The 23,387-nt window shown below is 35.9% G+C and overlaps 1 protein-coding gene across 1 annotated transcript; it reads right to left on the minus strand.

The window, feature by feature from the left end:
- Positions 1-1,023: 1,023 nt before the first annotated feature.
- Positions 1,024-16,437, minus strand: LOC150095233 (sulfotransferase 1E1-like). Its single transcript, XM_090410626.1, has 3 exons — positions 16,432-16,437; positions 1,210-1,998; positions 1,024-1,158 (listed from the first exon to the last, which is right to left on the minus strand). Exons 1-3 carry the CDS (start codon positions 16,435-16,437, stop codon positions 1,024-1,026), a joined length of 930 nt encoding a protein of 309 aa, XP_090266752.1.
- Between the last annotated feature and the right edge of the window lie 6,950 nt (positions 16,438-23,387).

The raw sequence follows: 23,387 nt of genomic DNA on the forward strand, positions 1-23,387 counted from the left end.
ATAAGAAGCATGAGTTGAATACTTACTTAATATGAGTAAAGAGAGAAAATATTTTAAACTAACGATAAAAATGCACGTCAGTTCTCGTATACAACATTTTTATTGTATAATCTAGTCCCTGCCTCAACCTTTTGTTTTCATTAACTGTGCACCAGGATTATAATTTAAAATAAATATCTTCTTAAGCTATTTGTTTCTTCACTCGAAATAGAGAAATTCGTACAATCATTCTCAAGTAACTGAAAACTTTCAAGGAAATGTCAGTGTAGGTATTAATATTCGGTGTTCGTGTGAAGATGCCGAGGAGACTACCAGAGACATGAGAGATGCTTCTATGAAATCAATACGCAAACGACCTGCTTCAAAAATAGGTCAGAGCAAAATATTTCGTGTGGAAGATCCAACTCTTCCTGTACCTCTCTCATGCGAATGTATCCTTGTTTAAGGAGACAGAATTACATATTTCTAAAACAAAAACATGTTTGGTTTAAACAATATATGTTATAAATATGCATTTATTGATTGTTTAATAATGTATATAAAAGAAATTGTTGTACAATATTTTAAAATACATGGTTGGTTATACATAATTACTAGGCCCTTTTAGTGAACTAGTTATGATGTGGACGTTTCATTTCTATTTGAAATAATGCAGATTATAATCTATAATTTATATTGTAATATATTAGGTTCTTTGGAATTTTCTAACTTTAAACTATATGAAATCTATTTAATTAAAATATAATTGGCATTATTATTTCCGACAGAAATAAAATAATTTTAATTTGAAACTTTCTACTACTTCTGATGCTATTTTTATTTAAATATTGCTCATAACATCGAATACGACTCAGTACTAAATATTTACTAGTATATATTTATAGTACATGATTATTAAGAGAATAATATTAAATTTTCATGAAAATGTAAAAAGATATTGAACTGAAATTTATATGTTTCTCAAATAAATACACCACTGAGAATCAAAATTAAAAGTATTACACGTTATCACTTGATAATACTTTATGATTTGAGATTCATATTCCATAAGGACAACACTTCGTTAGCGTGAGGTTTGACCATCAGTGAATCGTCAAGTCTTTTCACTTGTTCCCCACTCATGTAATTTTTCCAGTCCCCAACCTCCCCTTTTCTAAAAAAATTAAATTTTTTTCCAGCGACATTGTTTTCTTTTTCACGTTGGCTAACTGGACAGTTTTTATCCAAATCATCTTCTGTGGAAGCAGGTGTGTATGCGTAGAAATCAATGCTTTTCATATTTCGAAAAGATGTTACTTCCAGCACCTTCTTAAGACGATGAGGATCTTTATCGAGTGCTGATCTGTATTCTTCCCCAAGAAAATCGGCAATCTTCAGTATGGCTTGCTTCGGATCCGCTTTCATCTCCTCATAAACAAGAAACAACACATTGCAGTCGTTTCTACGATCCAACCACGAATGCACGTGATCATACCAATGTCCCCAAGGAACTTCGCCGGAGAGAAAACATTCGAAGAAGTCTTCAAAACTGCCATCGCTGAAATCAAAAGACGTCGCTTGTTTGGCGTGATTGTAATAAGAAACGCAAACATCTCTAGGATTGCGAGCAACGTAGATGTACTTAGCTGAGGGATGGTAGGGTTGTAGATTGAAGGGCATGTGAGTCTTAATGAATCTTGGTGGTGGCATATTATTTAGTGCGTCTGGACCTCGAAGTTCTAGAAAAGGAACGAATTTCTTCTCAATTTCGTTCATGTTGGGAAGAGGAACATCTGGATTCACAAGAGCCCAAAAGATGTAGGAAACCCAGGTGGTTCCGCTTTTGGGGTACGTAATGATGAAGACATCGTCCGCTGTTGGCTTGTACTGGAGACCTCGCAAACACTTCTCAGTGCTAAACACGTATCCAGGAATGAGTAATCCACCAGCATCTTTATATGATGGTTTCTTAGAGCCTGGCATTTCTTCAATTGGATCGTCTTTCAACTGTGACACGATCTAAGAAAACAAAGAAGGGAGTCATGTTATTGGCATTAATTGTGAATATAAAAATCAATAGTTAAACACTCATGATAAGAATGTTTTTATTTGTAATGGAAATATAATAAAAGTTATAAATTATAATAAACTAAAACGTTTTAGCGTGATTTTAATTTTATTTTCTTAGTTATTTACCCTTTGGTAAATCACAACATTCCACTTCAGTTGAAAAGACCTCGATTTGACTGCCCTCTAGGATGCGAGAAACCTTTTAAGTTTTGGTATTTAATTTCGGTTAAATTATAATTAAAAGTGTGTCAAAAAAAGCCTTTGTTTCAAAAACGATTGATTTAAATTCCATATATTCTGCCTGTGTAGAAATGCAAAATACAAAAGTCACGCATAGGATTTCCATTATTACCAAATCACGAAATTGACGCAACAATACCTGAAAATTGCAAAGGACATAAAAGATCACACAGCGCATGAGCAAAAGTATGATGTAAAATAGATTAAAATTTATACATTTTAATGAACTAAAAAATTTTGTGTTGTACAAAATAATATAATGAAATATTATTTCATTCAAAATTAAGTGTGTATTGAATACCACATTATTTCTTAGCCGAATAAGAAATTCAAAGATAGAAAGTCTAATCTAAGAGTTTCATGTCGAATATAGAAAACTATACAAAGTTCGGCGAGACCAAGCGTAAGCCAACACCTGGTAGTGCAATGCTAGGGCAACTCGTAGTAAAGGTGGAGCAATCTCCGATCACTGTTCTTAGTATTTTCCCATAATATAAAACACAGCTCCTAGGAGATGTATTACTGTTCTACATTATGAGAGAAAGTCACTACCCAGACCGGGTTCGACCTTTTTTGAGGTCTCATCATATTATTTTATTATTTTAATTTTTATTCGTATCTCTCGCATTTTTGACTATAGAATACTCTCCCTCCCTTCTCATCAGGAATTTGACATTTTTTTATTCAAATTTGGTGGCGTTAAAGAGAAATTCATTTTAAAATAAAACCCAGCTCGAACTACACATTCCTCGCGCTACTTCAGTCTCGTTGTCTATTGTTGCATATAGCGAAGAACAGTTGTTGCACTACAGCTAAACCAGCGAGTGAACAAGATTTCACTCGCTCAAAAAAGCACAAAATTCTTTGTTTACAATTCATCTAAATAAAGGAAGTTTTAATTTTAGACTAATAATAAAATGCCACAAATCTGGATCAGCGTTAACGAGCCTTACCTGGTGTAAATCCGATGTCGTCCGAGCAAGGGATGCGTTGAAATGATTTATGGAAAATATATTCTTGCAGGAATTATTTATATCATTACTTCATGCTGCTTTGTTCACCAAAAGAAACGTAGAAGAAAGTTCTTTTCTGATGTTATCTCTAATTATTAGCAGTGATTCTGCACGTTTATATGGAGTGACATCTAAACAGTAATCGCTTGTTTTGCCAATGCCTCCCCCCCCCCTACTGGGAAAGGATGAAGCTCTGTGACGTGTAAATATTTTATCATTCTTCTAGTGCATTGTTGCGAGATTGAACTAACGGAAAAACCATCAAAAACATTCAAAATGAATTTGGATTCTATTTCAGCATTTCCTTCGTACGAAATTTATTTCAGTTCAAGTACATTCTCGGAAGTTAAAATATTTTCTAAAGATATTTCATCTCGAACAAATGAGTCCGGAACATTGAACAAACAAGTATAAAAGTACTCCAAGAAAGTATCACAAAATCTATTGAACTAGTTTAAGCAAACGTTTAAACAAAATCTGCGCAATAACTGTAAATGCTAATAAAGATTTCAAATATTGAAATAAGGATTGTATTCTCGTAAGCTGTCAGGTCAATATTTCGAAGCTTCCGAAGTTTCTACATGTATTCGACTTTTAAATTCGATCTTTAATATCCATTATCTGTGTGAGATTAAGAAATATCAATTCTACAAACTAATATTCTTAGCCTGCTTTCGTCATTTCTTCCACAACGTGTTGGGCAAGCAAACTCGACTTTCTTGAACACGTTAGAAAACAATATTATTCTCCTGTCTTCGTTAAGTTAGTTTAATTCTTGTTGGAACTGCATATTACGTAATGACCAAGACAAATTAATTTCAATGGGCGAGTGAATCAAGCATTGAAATTACCCTTAAGTGAAAATAATTTCATTCGCTCCTTCGGGATATGCACCGCATCCTAAGAGCGTAATGTTCATCTGGCTATCTTAATTATTTATATTCTCGCATGCATTTGATCTTATTTATTATTTATGTTCTTACACGTCTTTTGGTTTATTAACCAAAAGACGTGCATTATACCCAGTGATTACAGAATACCTCAATATAGCGAGTGCATGTGAGATTTATAATCGCTTAATTTCTTTTACGTGGAAAAACTTCTACTAAATGATGGTAGATTAATGCTTTCACAGAAGCTCATACGGATCCCTTTATAAGTGATTAAAATGTTTGGGCCTTACCACTGTCTGATGGAGAGGATATCCGCTGTCTAAAGAACAAATATTCTTATCAAGCTTCAACAGTGGACTTCAAAGCGTCAAGCAAAGTGGATTTGTAACCCTCTTACCATTTCTTTCACAGAAATAGAATGTGTGTGCGCGCTGGAAGCTTATATTGCCTATGATTATATAGCTCGACTTCGCTTTTGGCACGTCTGTGCTTTTTTATGATATTCCTTTAAACGACCCATAATCGATACTCATCATATGATTACCGTCCTTTAATGCGATGTTTACTGTAGTAAATGGAAAGCCAATATTCAGTACGCCTCCTCAATTACCGCCCCCCCTCTGAATGGATTCATTCCAGCGGCTCTATGCCTATTATGATAGTTTCCTTGGCATTTATGATTACTGCAGTAAATGTTGTTTCCATAGATCCGTGTGAGAAAGAAGAATGGACTGTAAAGGAATTAGTTCTCCAATGCGTGTCTGCATTTTTCTATATTTACATGGGCGATTTTTATTTCTTTTTGCTTACTAACAAAAATAAATTAATAGAAGACCACGAAAATCTTCACATCTTTGACATATTAAAATTTATAACAGGCTCCAATCGAGATATCGCTGATGCTTTCACTGCTTATGCTTATTTCCATAGTCTCCGTATTTTTATTGCTGATTTTATGATACATTTTTTACAGCAGTGATTAGCAAAGTGTGAAGAAGTGTACTGGATTTATTTAGGAGTAGAACATCATCTGCATAAAGTAAAGAGCTATGATTAACATCTCCAAGTTTAATATCAAGTTTAATATTACTTTCCTTTATAATGTGATCCATATACATGAAGAATAAGAGTGAGAGTAGGTTACATCTTTGTCTCAAACCTGATTTAACATCAAACCATCTTCGTGTAGTTCTTTTAATTCTAACTGCTGATTTTCTCTTGACACCTTGTCATATGTCTTTACCTAAAAAGTAAATACAGATCCTTATTATATTCTGTTATGTTCTAATAATTTCTTAAACTTTGTCTTAAAGTGAAAATCTGATCTTGACAACCCTTATTTGGGCTGAATCCAAATCGCTTCCACAATTTTTAGATTATTCTTAACAATAGTCTAAAATTGCTTAAGCATTCTTGCATACATCTTATCTGGAACACTCCCTATGGAAATTCCTCTGAGATTTTCACATTCCTGTGATCCCTTTTTAATAGATGGGAACTATACGAGTTCTCTAATCATTCAGAATTCAATCCTATGACCAGACCTTTTGGATTATGCAGTGTAGCCACTGTAGAACTTTTATACTTTCGTATTTAAGTCAAATATCACCTACTTCAAGAGCTTTATCTTCCCGAAGTACTGCTTTTGCTTGAATAATTTCTACCACCGTTCTGTCATTGCTTGTTAAGTTACTTAATTTACGCAATCAAGATGAGATTATTCCATCATTCTCACAACCATTAGGAAATTTCTTTCCACCAGGTGAAATTGTGGAACCTCGTCCTTCAGAAAATAAGTATTCATTCTCGATTGTTTTGTTGTATGCAAGCCGAACCGCAATCCTGAACAATAGACCTGGGCTGGTCTAGCATTGTAGAGAACTGGCAGTGATTGGACAGTAGGATATTAAAAGCAAAGGCATGGTGGAAAAACGCCAATCCCATGTGTGTGATTGAGCATCGCTGCTGCTAATAAAAAAATAACGCACTGTACTCATTTCAAACTGTTTATTATGTTAAGGAAATCTTACTTCCGGTTCAGAATAGGACTCCTCCTAACCAAGAGAGAAAAATGACATCAGGAGTAAATCGATGTTGCCAATATCTAGTTGACTATCAATAAGATGAAATAATGTCTTATTTTGATAGTTGCGGCAACATCATTTGCTGAAATACGAGTGTAAAAAGTTAGACTTGACAACATATCAGTTCCTATCCGAAGTCTACGATGCCTTTGGGAATAATTGAAACATCAGCTGGTTGTCGTCAAGAAAAGCAACCAATTTCACTGTGAGCACTCACTAATATTTTACTGAGATAAATTACGAAAATACTTGTTTCTGTTTATCAACATTTTAAGGAACGCCTACCTAGTGAAGGAGGCATACCTCTAATCGTATTGATGTTTGTAAAAATAGCTTTTTTTTAACTCATCGTCTGTATAAATCTTCTAGTGTGGTTTAAATTATATCCTAAAGTAGAGTGTTGTTAACAATAATTGGAGTATAGACAAAGTAAATTTAGGATTTAGTTTCTGGCAGCAAAAATATTTCAGGGATTTGAAAAGAATAAGACTTGGTTTTATGAATTCGAAAATCTTTGAGCGCTTGAGATGATAAAGTATCTGCAAGCAAAATATCTTAACAAGTTTCAATATTTTCTGCAAGCTTAGTCGGCTGTTTGGGTAATGTTTGCAACTAACACGTTTAGGGCTCGAATCACACTATCAATACGATATTTATGAATGATCCTAGGTGATGGATACCCTTCATTGCCCAGTATGAGATGAGCAAAGTGTTTATGAATAGGGTGGATGAACAGTATTCCGCTTATGGGACTGACATAAAAAAAAGTGTTCGAATTAAGATCGAATTCGTCATATCTTCCTCAAAACATTAGACTGAATGTCCCGTCACGTGCAAGTAAATTTGCATCAAAGAAACGTTATGAATACTAGATAAGTTACTCTCTCTCTCTGTCTCTTATGTGTGTTCTACTGTCCGGTTTATCTGTTTATCGAAAAAAAAACAGGATTTTCCCGAAGAAAAAGCCTAACACATCTACAAAGCTTTAATAAACGTTCTTCATTTCCTGTAGACGAATGTAACTGTAGTCTTTCGAAAGAAAGAACGCTAAGGAATGACCTACCGAAGATCTTATTTACAAACTGAATCATCGTAGTCACCGCTACCTATTCCTTCCTCAAACATTATTTCACAAAATAGCTTATTAAATCCATAAATGCAACTTTATTTTTCGTAGATTAAGATACAAGTTTATAAGAACAAATGTAATTAAATGTGTCACCACTTGGTGACCAATGGATAAATAAATAAATACAAAGTGGAAACATTTTAAAAGAAATGACAAATTACTGCATGATCAGTATGTGATTTAAACCTTTCAGAGAAGAATCTGCGCGATTCTTTGTTCCATAGCAGAACTTTCCAATATTTCACGACCCACTGTATACACGCTCTTCACACCACAGGAGACCACGCTGCATGTTTAGGTAATGTGTGACTTGGATACTGCGGTCCTACCATGGAAATCCACGTGATGAGCTCGGATCTGAATGTATTTGTACAGATTCGTGTTCCAGTCGATGCCAAGAACTTCGCATTCAGAGTGTCGGCCGACGAATAGTGGTGTTTACATATTATCCTTCGTAGTACCTTATGATCACGTTCCGTAAGTGTGGGGGTTCGTCCACTAAGGGTAGCACTTATACTTGACTCTCTTCACTTCCATCTCAGCATGGTATCATTGATGGTTGACCTGAGATGACAACTATTTGCCGAACACATAGTCATGAAGCATCGCATCCTATCTCAATGCCTCTTTGAAATCCATCAGTTCCTTTTTTGCAGCCCTTTCACTTGGACCCAGTTGCACTGACTTGGGAGTATCAAATTCCTCAAATTTTTACCGGCAACAAACACGTGATGACTTTTTACATGGCCAGATGCACATTGCTCGTGGAGGGTGTCTGTTGACGCCTATCCAAGCTGTGGTGTGTGTGTGTGTGTGTGTGTGTGTGTGTGTGTGTGTGTGTGTGTGTGTGTGTGTGTGTGTGTGTGTGTGTGTGTGTGTGTGTGTGTGTGTGTGTGTGTGTGTGTGTGTGTGTGTGTGTGTGTGTAAAAACTAATAATGGAAATTTGTATCACCTACATCTACATTCATTAGATTCTTTTGAATTCAAATGATTCCAATTCATTTGAATTTGGATCATTTAAAAATTGCAGGAAGTACACGAGTGCTCTCGATATGCTCTGTTTTTCTTTTAAGCAGTCATCGCGAGTCAGTTATTCTTGCCACTGCTCCCATTCCCACTGCCAAATGTAAACCACAACGAAAGATGCAAATCAGGCGATAGCACTAGCGATGAGAGATTGACCAGTGTGGTTTTAACGGAGTAATTTTTACATCCACATGGGGGGTTACTATGTTTTGGTGATACGATTAGCAGATGACCGTGAAAATATGTTACCCACTTCTAAGAAAACGAAAAGTAAAGAAGGCCTTACATAGAAGGTGCTTATACAAAACATGGGAAAGAACCAATCCTAAAATCTGATTTTTAAAAATATATAATGCAAATATTAATTTTATTAATTTATTTAGCGTATTTACCGAAAAAGCTCACTCTGTATCATTCTAAATAATTACTTTAAGATGGTTTTTTTTTGTTCTTTGTAAAAAATAACGGAAATGACGTCACATTTTTATTTTATTCAATTTCATATCGGAGCAGAGGGAAAAACTGACATCAGGATAGCCCTGTTTGTCAATGAACAAAAGCAATAAAAACATCAGTCTGAAGACAATAAGTCATCACAGTTTCCTGATTTCGTGGAAAGAAAACCTCTCCCTTTGTCAACTGTCCTCGATTGTAAAATCGCACTTGAGCACTTCCGAGCTGCTCACTTCAGTGAGTATGGTTTCACAGCACTGCACTAACTCAGCAGCTCGGCTAATCTGAAGGCCAGTTTCGCAATTAACATATATTCGGTGAGGTAACCATTGCTATAGTAAGTGAAAGTGTTACACCACGAGATTGATGGATTTGTTTTTATATTCAATTACATAACATCATTATATGATACCAGATACAACGAGTTGCTTAGATCGAAAACAAAGTTGCAAACGAGAGTGACTGTCAAGGTTTTGATGACAACTGCAATAAGATATTTAACAAAGCGATCACTTAACATCCATCGAAAAGAAGTACGCTGGAACAAGCCGTAAACGGAATTGTCAACAACGCGGATTTGTTTCCCAACTTCAGAAGATAATGTTAATTTACTTCTTGATCTTCCTGAAGCATCTCTTGCGGAAAATTGTTTTCTCCAAGCTTGATGACGCCTTCAAATTCTTCTTAGTCATTCCTGAAATAAGCAAAAATAAGAAGAAACAGAATTCAAGAATTTCAAAACACCGTTTGCATGTTTTGAAATTTTAAGTTTCTGCATTCAAATTGAAGGGGAAAAAAGTGAATATAAATAAATTTAATTTATTTACCTAGTTTATATTAATGGATATTAATTTCTTTTTAAATGAATTAATATTTAAGAAAAATTAACATTGAAAGGTGGATAAAGTGAAGTGAATGTTGTGTCTGTTGATTGGAATCCCGTGTTCATCCACTGGCTTGTTTTTATGGCCAGGAAAGCCCCCTAATACAACCATAGGGGTCGTCCGCTAAACTCACATTTATCTGAAATCGCCTAGATATTATCGTTTCAAACAGGACTGAACTCAGTTCGCATTCAAAGGATGGCTACCGTTTTCTGACTGAGTTTGGGAGTCACACAGTCTCACACAACAGATTTTTAAAGCCATTTAAACAGGATTCACTTACTGAATGAGCTCATCAGAAGTTCTCTGGCTTTATACTTCTCATTCGAATCGAAGCTTACTTCATCCACACGCGCCTCATTGTTTAACATGAGTTAATGTCAGAACCAGCTGAAATGAACGTCATGAACGTGATGAACGTCATCAAACTAATATAGATTAGATCAGACTCAGGATTAGGAACCACCAAACGGGAAAAACGTCTATCTGTAGTCAATTATTAAATAGGTTTACCAGGATTTTGAACACACGTGTATTGAGCTGATAAGTCAATACACGACGTCTACATAAGCTGGAGTCACGTGCATCTCCTTTGTATGCCTTAGAAGTGGCCCTAGTTCTCAAAGATCAGCCTTCAGTTCCTAAGACAGCTATCTCGTTTATGATCCTGGATGTTGTGCAGAGGATCGATGAAAAATCATGTCAACCAATTAGTGCTACATCTCTTAAAAAGTAAAATCATCAGCATCAAAATTTTTAAATTATTCACAAATCAACAGAGTGCACAACATGAAAATAGATCAATTGGTAAACATCTCCATGCAGTTCTGTAGATAAAATGCACCTAAACTATCTATAGACAACAAGATAATCCTCAAAACAGGAAGATCAACAGCGATTATCCAATAATGTCCACATTTACATTAAGTTGGTTGTTGGTTAACTACTTAAGCACCCTACTAATCATATTTCTTATGTGCTAACGCGCAGAATTAGCCTTCATATTTCGTGTCTTCTTAATATGGATGTATTATTAAATGATTTGAAGCCAAGTAGATGCTGTGTTCATGTCATCCTACTGAAATAAGCAATTTATTCCTAGTTAGAATAGGTATTCATTTATTTTTACATAAATTGGAGGCTTCCATTTAGATTCTGCTCGAGTTTACGATAATAAAACTGTACGAATGTTTACATCAAGAGCCGAAACAAGCCATTTGAGTAGCCTAGAAAATTAAAATAAAATAAGTGCAAAGATGTATAGGGTTTTATCTATTTGAACGGTGTGATAAATAAAGAGCAAATGGAGATGCACATGAAGCATGTGCTTATAAACTAAATATTCTTGCTTTGACAAATACAACTTCAATTGCTCTTTATTAGCGCAAATATGTACTATGTCGTCATCGATCAAAATTAATGATGTCGTCGAAGGCTCTTTCTTCTAATTTCTAGTAGACGATAAGTGGTATTATGTTCTACTCCTCATTTATTGAAGTAGCAAATTCCACTGATAAAGAATATCATTCTAACAGTTCGTTTGTCATTTCTTTTCTGGTCACGTGTTTAGTCATGGCTTTGTGACCTAGAACATTATCATATTGAAAGATGTAAGGGATTGTTTCAAGGGACTTTTTCAAGACATCAATACGTCAACGCAACTCAATGAGCCTAACACATCGTTTTACAGGGAACACACACTAACCTGCATTACTCCTTGGTCCAGGTGTTTGTATGCTTTATCTACCAACCGACAATTTGTATTCCATGCTTCTTGATGTGATCTCAAAATGATGGCGTCGCCTTCAAGAGTAGTATATTAACCTATGCGGTCGTATCTGGAGTTTAGTGACCCTTGCTGATTGTGGAATCCGATTCTTTTGCAAGAGGACGTACAGATGATTCCCGTAAATGACATTTAGCTATCATTTCCCTTTGGTATCTCTTTTCGTACTCATCCTTGGCACGTATAAGATCGAATATCTTCCAAGAGAATTACCGACCTGCTTTAGGTGATCATAATGATGTTGTGGAAGTTACATCGATTTTTTTCTACACTTGAAGTGGCATTTGAAGTAGAATAAAAATGAAGTTTTCTACTCACATTATCCATTGAAATAATGCTTAAATTTATTAACCGATCGTCTGTCATTGAAGAAATTAAACACATTTTAATTCATTGTTTTAATGATGCTCATCATGCAAGTTAATCTAACTGTTCGTAAGTATAAGCTTCCACATTTTCATTCCCGTAGACTTCTAGTTTGAATCCGTTCTAAAGTTACAATCATATAAAAGTATCCGGATGAAAAATTTAAAAAGTTTGCATTACTCAATAAAAAATATTTATCAGATACATAGCTTAGCTCATCCTGTATCCCCCACCTAGGGACCTAACACGAAGCTTCTTCAAGCCACTTTAGATCACCAATAAGCGTGGCAGCGATGGATTATATACACTGCTTGGAAAGAAGCAAGCGAACACCATAGTGTGCACAACAAACGGCCGTGGCATCCATCATAATAAGATGTAGATCATACATTTCAGTACGATAGTCATCAATAGATGTAATGAGGTCGTGGACTGTTATGGGGCAGATGTCCCTTGATCTCAGCACGCGCCAGTTTATCCCACAGATGCTTAGTAGGGTTGCGATCAGGGCTGTGTAGAGGCCAGTCAAGTGTGGTGACGTTCGTGTCCAAAAACAACGCAAGCAGCGGGGTTATGACACGGTGTCCCGCTGAAAGTGACAATGGTTAGTTCCGTAGAAATGCCACAAATTAGGAAGTATTGCATTGTCCACGATGTCCATGTTCCTCTCGGAATTGACTGCACCACAAAGAGAAAGGTCCAAGACAAATAAAGAAAAACAGGAACTATACAATCACAGCGCCTTCTCCGATGTTGATAGTTAGAATTATCACTGAGAGACATCCACCACACCCACACCCATCCATCTGCTCGTAGAGATTGTGGCCTGATTTGTCGCTCCATAACACAGCTTTACAAGCTTCCACGTTCCACATTTATCTAAAGACGACGCTGCATGTTTGTCCTGGTAATGTGGGACTTGCATATTGAGGTTCTTCCATGGACGCCCATGTTCTGAGCTTCCATGTAAATTTGTAGATTAGTGGTCCAGTTGTTGCCTGGGACTCCGAATTCAGCAAGTCGGCAGACGAAAGACAGGTTTTGCATATTATCCGACGTAGCACTATATGATCATGTTCAGTCGCGGATCATGTTCAATCGTCCACTGCGGGCATCAATTGAAGCTAACTCCCTTCGCTTCCATCTCAGTGTGGTATCCCTGATTTGCTGACCTGTGAAGACCCACGTTGTGAACACATTTTTCCAAAGCTAATAAGCCTGCAAGATGGCATCCTATCACAACTCCTCTTTCAAACTACGTCGGTTCCCTTCTGTCAGCCATTTCACCCGGACACAGTTGTGCTTATTTTGGGCCCTCATATATATATATCTTCCCAGTATGATGTCACAAAATGTATCTTTTGCGCGGCGTGTTCAGCGCTGAATGCAGCTGGCAAAGAAGAATTGCCAATGTAAACGAAGATGTAAACAGCTTGAGAACAGTAAATTTGGGTGAATAAAAAGGTATTTGTTGATTTGCATACAGGTTTTGAGTAGTCCACACCCGCAATTGTGGGTATTCACAGCTTCGTTCAGGTGAAATGGAGCCTCATCTCCCCCACGAAATCATCCACGGCTGCGGAGCATCCAACTCCATTCAAGGAATGTTGAAGCGAATGTCAGATAACTTTCAAAGTCGTGCAGGAGCAACTCCTGAGTCAGAGTTCATCTTGAATCGGTAGAAATGCAGAGTCTTCGGCAGAATTTTTCAGACAGTTCTGTACGGCACATTCATCGGTCATGATACAGCACGCGCCCCGAAAGAACCAAAGCGGTTATTCGTGACCTGCTTCACAACGGCAAAAGCAACTTGATTCACTTGTGAACTGTTTGGTTTGTGCCCTTTGCCAAGTCTAACTCCCAACGATCCCGTTTATTCAAAATGACTAATTATTCATCGCAGAGCATATGGAGATAGCGGACCGTGTTGACATTTGTTCAAACACGAAATTCCCGGAGTACAGCAACAATACTCCGCAATTGCTTAGATAGTACAGCTTCGCCAGCGAAGCACATTAGGGCAAGGTCAGTGTCATCAGTGCGGACGATATAAACAACCACAATGCAGTGAAAAATCCCGTGTCCATCTTTTTAAATCCTCCTGGCACCTGCCGAGTTGTGTGATATGCAAATTCCATGCATTTGGTGTTTAGAAATCCTCTGGCGGTGAATTTTGGTACTACTTTTTTTCCCCTCAGATATCTTTTCCTGATGACGCACAATGTATTCTTGCAAAGCATTTGAATCACTGGGTAGCGCTCCACAAGGTCTTAAGTAGGATTATTGATCACCCTGCATATACTCCATTAGTTTTTCTCTTCCTAAAAAAAAATTACTTAAACAGTTTGATTTAGTGAAACATCTCTAACGCCTTCTGAAACTAAGTTTCGAAGTCCGGTGTCTTGTAGCTAATTTTCAACTTGATCTGAAGAGCTTCTTAAAAAATAAGTTGGTTTTTTTATCTCGAAAAAATCATTAATGCCGTTTTTAATAGTCTTTGAAAAATGGTTTCTAAGAAAAGATAACTATATATTTTTTTCAAATTATTTTCTCATCTTTTTGATATGAAGTGCCATTACACATTTTTCGTAAACTCTGTTGGAACCATGCCAATTTAGCACTACTTTAAATCATAAACTTAAGGATCCGGTGTGAAGACATCTGATACCCTTTCACAGTGCTGAAGATTATAACAGATTGTTCCACAGCTTGACCCTTTTTTCATGATTCGCTGTAATACTTCTAAATTCATCTACGCCAGTGTTGAAAAGATTGATGACACTGTTCACTCTTTTAGTCATGCGTTTGAATGGAATATTAACATCGCTTACAAGCTTCAACTAACCGTTGAGGATGGGCTTGAATCCCATTCAGGACACAGAGAACATTTCTACATCATTTTAAACTGAAATTTGATTTAATTGATTACATGCAGAAATAACTTTTTTTTTATCGAAAAACTTCAGTTGACTCCCGAAAACCCTTTTAGGATGAAAATGTTTTCATCTAAAAAAGAGGCAAGAAGACAAAGTGAAGAACAATCACTTAAACATATATAAAAATTCTCGAATCATTGCTTTACTCATTTCTGATCCATCTTTGTTACATTAGGACGATGTTATAAGAATTAATCAAGTGTGTTAAACAGAACTATCATTAACACAGCCATTCTATTATTCGAGAATGAATTTTATTTATCCAGTTGCCCCTTTATATGTATCTTAACAATAGACTCCATTTTGCCTCCAGCACCAATGCTAATAATTCTGAGACTTATGCAGAAAAATTGATGTCTCTTTCAGCACTTGAACTTCCACAAATCAGGAGTTATTCACGAGAATATGATTAAATTATTATTACTATTAAAGCTAATTGCATTATAATTTCTCCTTGCTTTGTATAACATAAGTGAACGCTTCCCATTCACATCAAATTTCTCTCTACTGCTAATTTTATTTTATATTTTTGTCTCAGTGATTAACACATTTTCAAATTCTCTTCAATTGTGAGATAGTTTTCTAGGTTGGTTTGAAAAAAAGATCCGCCTTTCCTCTGTATTTTTTAATTATTATTTTGCTGTATCATTTTCATGTCTGATGTGTGTTATATAATTAAAAAGGGTGGAACAGGATGGAAACAGCACATTCCCCGTTATCTAATATTTGCAAGAATAAAGAGTTCCGCATGCACATACGCACGCACGCACACACACACACACGCACGCACACACACACACACACGCGCGCGCGCGCGCGCGCGCGCACGCACGAATAATACATGGAAAGTCATAGACAAAAAGCTGTGTCGTCGTGATTTTACTTTTTTTTAATGTAAAAAAAAAATCTACCTTAAAATGATTAAGTAACCAACTGCATGAAGACACGAGGAAGCGCTGATGTTAAATAATCTTTTGTAGGACAATGAAACTTAAACTGCTATGTCAGAGCCAACGTTGCTTTATGGCATCTGGATAGAAAGAGGTACTATATTATGTTTTTAGTATTAAAAAACAGCGCGTTTTATTTATTTAAATTTACACTAACACTTGCAAAATATAAATTATATTTTTGTAAATTTACGTTTACAAATTATAATTGACAAATTATATATTTAACAAATTATATTTTTCTGATTTCCAAAATATAGGACGTCAGAAGGACCATCTGCCTACTTCAGGCATTGGCTTGCACGCTCCTATTCATCGAAACAAGAAACCAAACCCACAGTGGAACAAGCAGATGGTAAACTTGCTTCTTGCATTAATAATGATTTAGTAATTTCAGTCCATTGTAATATCGAGTTATTATTCCTTCTGTACGTAAATGTGTTATGGGAGCTACCTACGAAATATCATCAACCTTGAAAAATATATTGACTTTGATAACTCTGAAAAAATAGAAAAGTAAAAGCAATGTCAAACTTAAGAATATAACAAAATGCGCCCAGAATTCAATTATTTCCGCCAAATTTTCATAGTTTTATTCAACGGGTATTCTTACCAACTTACAGCCATTTTCTTAATCAGTTAGAAGCCCACCAGATAATTAACAATCTACATGTAAAGACTTCGACAGTCGCTATCCACAGCAATCTCCTAACTCCGCAAAATTCATCCGCGAACAATGACACCGAAAGATCAGAAGAAACAAATTCAACAATTCTCGGCATTTCTACTTCATTTGCCTAGAGGTAGCACAGAGACGCTCTCAGCAAACCTCCCACTCTGCTTGTTTCTTTTGCTCTTCGTATTTGGGCACTAAGTGTCCTATCTAGTAGCAGCCATGAGCAAGATGACTTTTCTACGGACTCCTTCTATTTCCGTGTTTCCAGTGAGCAGTGTTCTCTTCTTCTTCTCCCGCTGATTTCAGATTTATTCTACTATAGTTTTTTGACTATTTCAGATTTCCTAGGGGAACTTCTAATCCTGCACTGCGAAGGGAACTTTCTTAGTTTAACAACGGGAACTCCACGATATTTGTCCTTTTTATTGAAAACAACCGTATCTCAATCCTTTGCATACCGCGATGAATCCTTATAAGGGCTTTTTAATCTGAAGGTCAGTTAGTAAGTGTCATGAAGATGAGAAGTGCTTCTGAAGTGGCAAAAAGTGATTGGATACAATGTTGTGATGCAAATTTCAGAAGCTGTTCGGAATAATTGAAGGTTTTCATCATTGTCCGACATAGCGATAGGGGGCTATATTTAGAAAGAACAGATATTTCAACGGCACAGTTACTTTATCCAAAGTTACAGTTATTCTCATCTGCGTAATACTGAATAGTGTGGTACACCACACTAGATAGTGACTTAATACATTGCTGCAGGAGAAAATGGTCGTCGTCGTTCACGTATGTGATAATAGATGGCAGCAGTAGTAGCACATCCATCCTTCGAACTGTTAACTCACTATTCCAGTAGAAATAATTTTGAAACACACATGAATCCAAGCTACGAGTTTACAATTATAAATACATTTTTTAATTGAGGGGTTCCAAAATTTTTTCACTGTCAGGATGCGCCCTACGGACTTCTAGTTTGTCGTTTTTTTCTCAAGACGTAATTTCTAATTGCAGTCTGTAATTGAACGCTATTCAGGTAAAAAGATTAGATATACAGTGCCATCTAGTAGCAAGAATATTAATCAACAAGTTCTAAATACTTCTGAAGAAACACTGAAAAAAGTTGGACTCTGTTTCTTGTGGGGGGGGGCAAAATAAAGAGAAATGAAAATAAATCCAATTTCGATGCATAGTTCATAATATATAATATTTTTAAAATAAATATAATTCAAACAAAAATAATAATACACAAATAATTGACAACCTGATTGTCTGAGTTTATAGCATTACTGTTAACTTATCAGCAGGCTGCCATTTTGAATTCCTAATAATTGACAATAATTGACAATAATAAAAGCAATAATTGACAACCTGATTGTCTGAGTTTATAGCATTACTGTTAACTTATCAGCAGGCTGCCATTTTGAATTCCTCTCGTGGCCGTGGATGTTTGTTTAATGAATTTCATTACCGGTGTGAGTTCACCATCGCCCTGCTTGTTGCAAGTTTGAAATGGCTTGAAAAGTATCTAGAGTCGTATTTTTTGATTAATTTTCCCTTACCCTACTGTTGATCATAAATGTACTCTAGATTTACAGCGTTTTATCAGTGAAATTCACGTAAAAAAGAAACGCATCATTCACATGAACGGACATTGAAAATAAAACATATAAACACCAACCTGCTGCATTTACATAAACCATAACATCATTCTGAGCAAAGATAATTAATAAATTATATCGATTTGTCATACTAAGCATCTAATAAAAGATATGACTCGCACATGTAGATTATACACAATATGCAGAAAAGCTGGCTGCAAATGGATTTCATCACCTCACTGAAAAAAAATGTGGAACTGCCGTCATTCCTTTGTATAAATCAGACCACACTTGGACTATTGTTCTCATTGGGCCCCAAGATTTGAAGGGGATAAATTAACTGTGGAAAGAGATTCGCGATAAAAGTAATAAAACACATTTTATCTTAACTGACCATATACGAAATTTAAAACACTTGTACGAGAATAGTAGTTATGTGTGCGGAAATACTGACGTCAAATGTACCTGCGATATAAGGTCATAACCGAGTCAGAGGATATGGATGTCCAACTACTGTAGGAGATATTTCCTCGTCTCCTAGCGGAGTTGCTGAGAGATTATGCCAAAACACCAGCAAATGAGGATTTTATGGCTTTGCACTTGTTTATCAGTAAACTTTTACTGAAACTCTTACACTGTTATACATATAAAATAGACTCAATTGATCTGACTTTGAACAAAGATGACCTTAATGCATGCCGCGGACATCTCTTGTAAACGGGCAGAAAAAGGGAGACCCCTTTTCATCTGAACGTAGACAAACCTAAAGCGGCAGAATATGAGAGAGCCTCATTAGCTCAGTCGTTAATGACAATGCTCTTTAGTTGGACCTATTGGATATATTCTGGTCCGAATTCCGTCTAGTATGTGAAGGACCTTCATAAGAGATTAAGCCGAAGGCGAATTAGCCAGTTTCATTAGAGGTGAGAGAGATGAGAAAGTTTTTGCTTTTGTTAATCTAAAGTTATCCTGCAAGCTGGCCTTGAGAACACACATAGAAACAGACGAATATAATACAAGTTGCTTTGTGTCTAATTTTAAGCAAACAACTCATCGGAAACTAAACTCCCTTTAGAAACAAGAAGTGATCATGAATTGGTAATATCAAATGACGTAATGGCGATTTAAAAAAAGGCAGGTAAGCCATGTACCACACAAACCATCTCCACTGTGGTGCTTAGAAACCGCTACAAAACACGATATTCTGTTCTATGCTATAAATGAGCTTTTGTTTTCAGTTGCATCAAACTACGTAATTATTTTCATTTCATTCTATTTTTTATTATTTTAAAAATATATTCATTTGTATTATTTTATTACTTTTACAGAAACAGTATTCATATTCATCGATGCTAATTATAATATACTGTAGTTAATCCCTTGACTATTATGATATTAAATGGTAGTGATCAACAACATAAGGAAATAATGATACATTATTTCCTTATGTTGGCATAAGTGGCCATGAAGTTAACTGAGGCACGGCTGTTGCCGTTACCCCTTAGATAACATATGAGCAAATGAGTGGCTCTGCTCGGTGATGGGGTGAGCCTGGTGGTGGTGTCATCTCAAAATGAAATTATGGTAAGCTAAGTGAATTTATTAGGTTACCAGAATTTCATTTCGCTAAAAACACGCTCAACAAACAATGACTGATACTCCACGCTCCATGCGTATGACGTTACGCGCCAGTTTTAATTTTACTTGCTTTGACTGTGCTACTCCATTCTTCTTTTTGACTGGTAAACGGTATTCTACCGACTTTTTTTGTCCTGAAGAAGCTAGACAGAACAGCTGGTGAAACTTGTTGACAATTTTTTAGATCTTCTAATATTTATGGTCGACTAACAAACCAAAAGAATTTAACTCCATTTTAATGTTAAGTGACCAAATTAACAGTAATATTGAACTTTATTAGAAGTTATAAATATTCAACTCGGATCTTTAACAAACAATTTTTATTGTAACAAAAAATGGTGATGAAATCTGTTCCTATGCAGTCAATAGTTTAGAAACACTTCTCTCTCTCTCTCTCTCTCTCTCTCTCTCTCTCTCTCTCTCTCTCTCTTTCTCAATGCATTTAAATGGATTTCTATGTTCCGTACATTAACGAAAAAAATCTGAAAATATTTCGGATAAGTGAAAGGTTATTTTTCTGACGAAAACTTGGCTATCAATAAATGAAAGTTTACAAAAAAATTCTGTCATCGATTGGATGACGAGATCTTTCATGCAATATTGCTTTATATGCATGGAAACTAAAATTTATTTATCTCATGACAGGACTACAATACATCGGACTGAAGTTCCAGTCCGATGATTCACGAGGTCTTATAGTTCTTTGTTTGTTCATGGAAACAATAAACCCTTTCTCATATTTTTAAATTCCCCACGGTATTCACATACCAGAGTAATAGTGAGTTTATAGCTGATGTCAGCGAACATTCCTTCCTGCGCCAAATATGTCGACTTTGGTTACATTATCAATATTAAATTGAGTTGCAAATTGAGGATAGATTGATAGAAAAACACGGTCTTTGCTTCAGTCCTGGGTAGGAATCAATTTTCATAGTAAGTAATATATTATTTTATTATTTTATTATATAGTAGTAAATATATGAAACAAGTTAATATAATAAAAATAAATCATAAACATCCATGCCGCTGCAGGCAGGAATGTTTGTGATTATCTTTAAGTGAGAGATGAATTTTACTGCGCGGTGTGAGACAATCGCTCTACGTAATGGAAGCCTGAAGTGGCCTGCAAAATTTCATTTTTCAGGCCACTTCAGGCCTGAAACTCATTTGCTTCCCTGTTAAATCACCAACGCATGTATGAGTGTCATATATCCGTTAAGAATACAAGACATAAACGCAATCGCGAATTGTGTTGTTCACTTGTTCTATGGAGTGACTGAGATTATCTTATCCTGTTCTTAGGAAGAAAACTTATGTAGTTTGTTTTTTAGTTTGTAGAATAACATATGTTTATCTAAGGACTTCGTCTATTTTTACATAAGCTCCGTTCAACTAAATTATCCCGTTAAAAGACAGCCTGGGAAAATGCAGTTTAGCTGCAAGGTGAAACATGAGGGGTCAGTTAGAGGACAGCGCTAAGACAACAAAAATACTGTTTGAGGAAAAAAAGCAGTGTTGAGTTAGTAGGTGTGGATGATGGTGGTGATACATATAGATTCTCGCGTGCTGCTGGTCTCAAGTCGTTTTATATGCAAATAGAGGTTTCTTTAAAGAAAAAATCAAAAAAATATCTTTTTCTCGAAAATCCATAAGTATTAGCCAACTAAGAACAAAGTTTCGTCTACACTGATGCTCGTCAGTAGTTTTTTGTGGATGTTTTTCCGATTATAACGAAGAATGATGCCAATACACGTGAATGGTATCTGTTAATTGCATGTGTTGTGTATCCTGCTTTTATGTGGCGAAAAAATCGGTTTATTAGCAGAAAAACCCTGCTACCTTCATAGGAGATTTATAAACTGACCTTCAGCTACAAAGCTCCAAATTCTTTACAAACGTTTCTCTCATACAAAAGTGATTCAAGTCTATTTCGCTCAAAATTAAAGACAAAAATGTTTCAGTCGTGGATTGTTTGCGTCAGCAGAGTGTCACTTGAGAGGAACCACTCTAGTGCAGACTGTATTTCTTCTTAATGAGAATTGAAACACGTACATAGTGATCTTCAAATACACTATAAGATTAGAAAGCAAATGCACGATTAAAGGCTAACGGAGTACACGTAATGTATACTTAAAGGCTGAGCACTTCCAGAAAAATAATTCATATGCAAAATTCACTTCGATTTTAAAAAGAGAAAAAAAAATAGGGCAAGATTCGATGATGTGCATTGAATCTACTAATTCCGTGGAGATTCGCACCTAATAACATGTTGGCTCATCGCGAACCTTCAGCTTGGAACAGTCGATGTCTATCCCACGATTAACATTGTGAATTTAAGCAGTTCTCCTCATCCCAAAGGTGTTTGATCACTGCGCACGAGATCTAATGACTAAGGAGGGGGGAAAAATTCATTAAGGTGAAGTCGTCACTTTGTTATGTAATGTAACTGGTCGATGCGTACAATGTGACACCCTGTTGGACTGTCTACATGAAAGGTTAGTTGTCAACACAAATGCATGAAACATTTGATGGATAATTATGTCCTAATAAGGAACACTGTTCGGCTTTTGGTTTACTAGAATCAACGGATATATGTTAGCCTTTACAATCCTTTTGATTCTCCATCGGCCTCCAATTATTCTCAACAGATTTACTGTTTTAGTGAAAGGAATCTACGTGCGTGAGATCATTGTTTGCATTTATAACTATACCAAGTCAGATAAGACCTCCCATCCATTGAAATATGCAGTAGCTATCGACTGTGCATGTTTTTCAAACGATTTGTTGACAGGGAAAACCTCCTAAAATTCCATGAGATGCTGACTCACCTTCTGATGTAACTTTCATTTATTTCTTCACATCCTAGTCACAGTTCGAAGCAAACTATTGTTCATTTGACACCAGGAAATGAAATTTCAACTGCGAAAAATTGTGAGAACATAATCGTCTGTTTGTAGACAGATAAAAGAAAGCTTTGAAGCAGAACTGGTGAAAGTGAACTGTTATAGGCTAAAATATAATTTAAAACATTCAAGAAAGTACGCGATTTTAAGAAAGAAATCTAACTTGCGCGGATTGCTCAAACCATTAAATAAATTATTAAATTTCTTACTGTATATTAACGCGTAACTTCCCCCTAACGACAATAATTGGACTTATTATTATTTGTAGTAGTAGTATAAATACCAACATCAGAAGAACTGAAGATAGAAACCATCGATATAAGGAGTATTAATGAAAGGAAATCGAACTCGCAGAAGAAATGGAAAAATACGACGTGGACATAGTTGGCATTACTGAGACAAGGAAGACAAAATCAGGTGATATCTTGTTAAATAATAAGGACGTTGTATGCAGGCAATAATGATCAAGAATAGGAAGGAGAAGCAATAGCATTTAACACGAAACATGAAGTTGAATTTCTTGATTGGAAGGCGGATTCAAGTAGAGTGTTGTGAGCATACTTCAAAATGGGGAAGAAGACAATGAAACTTAAAGATGTGCCCCTGTGATGACATCGAAGGATTTTCTAAGGAAGAAATGGAAGAATTTTGGAGTCATTAGAACAGGCAGCTGACAAGGAAATTGAAGAAAGTGGTCCGTCCTTTTTTGGGGATCTGAACAGCAGAGTAAGAAATGAATCCCACCAGGATATAGGAACATTT

The sequence above is a fragment of the Typopeltis vanoorti genome, chromosome 20, assembly GCF_054136105.1.
Source record: "Typopeltis vanoorti isolate ZY-2024b chromosome 20, IOZ_Tvanoo_1.0, whole genome shotgun sequence".
Taxonomy (NCBI): domain Eukaryota; kingdom Metazoa; phylum Arthropoda; class Arachnida; order Uropygi; family Thelyphonidae; genus Typopeltis; species Typopeltis vanoorti.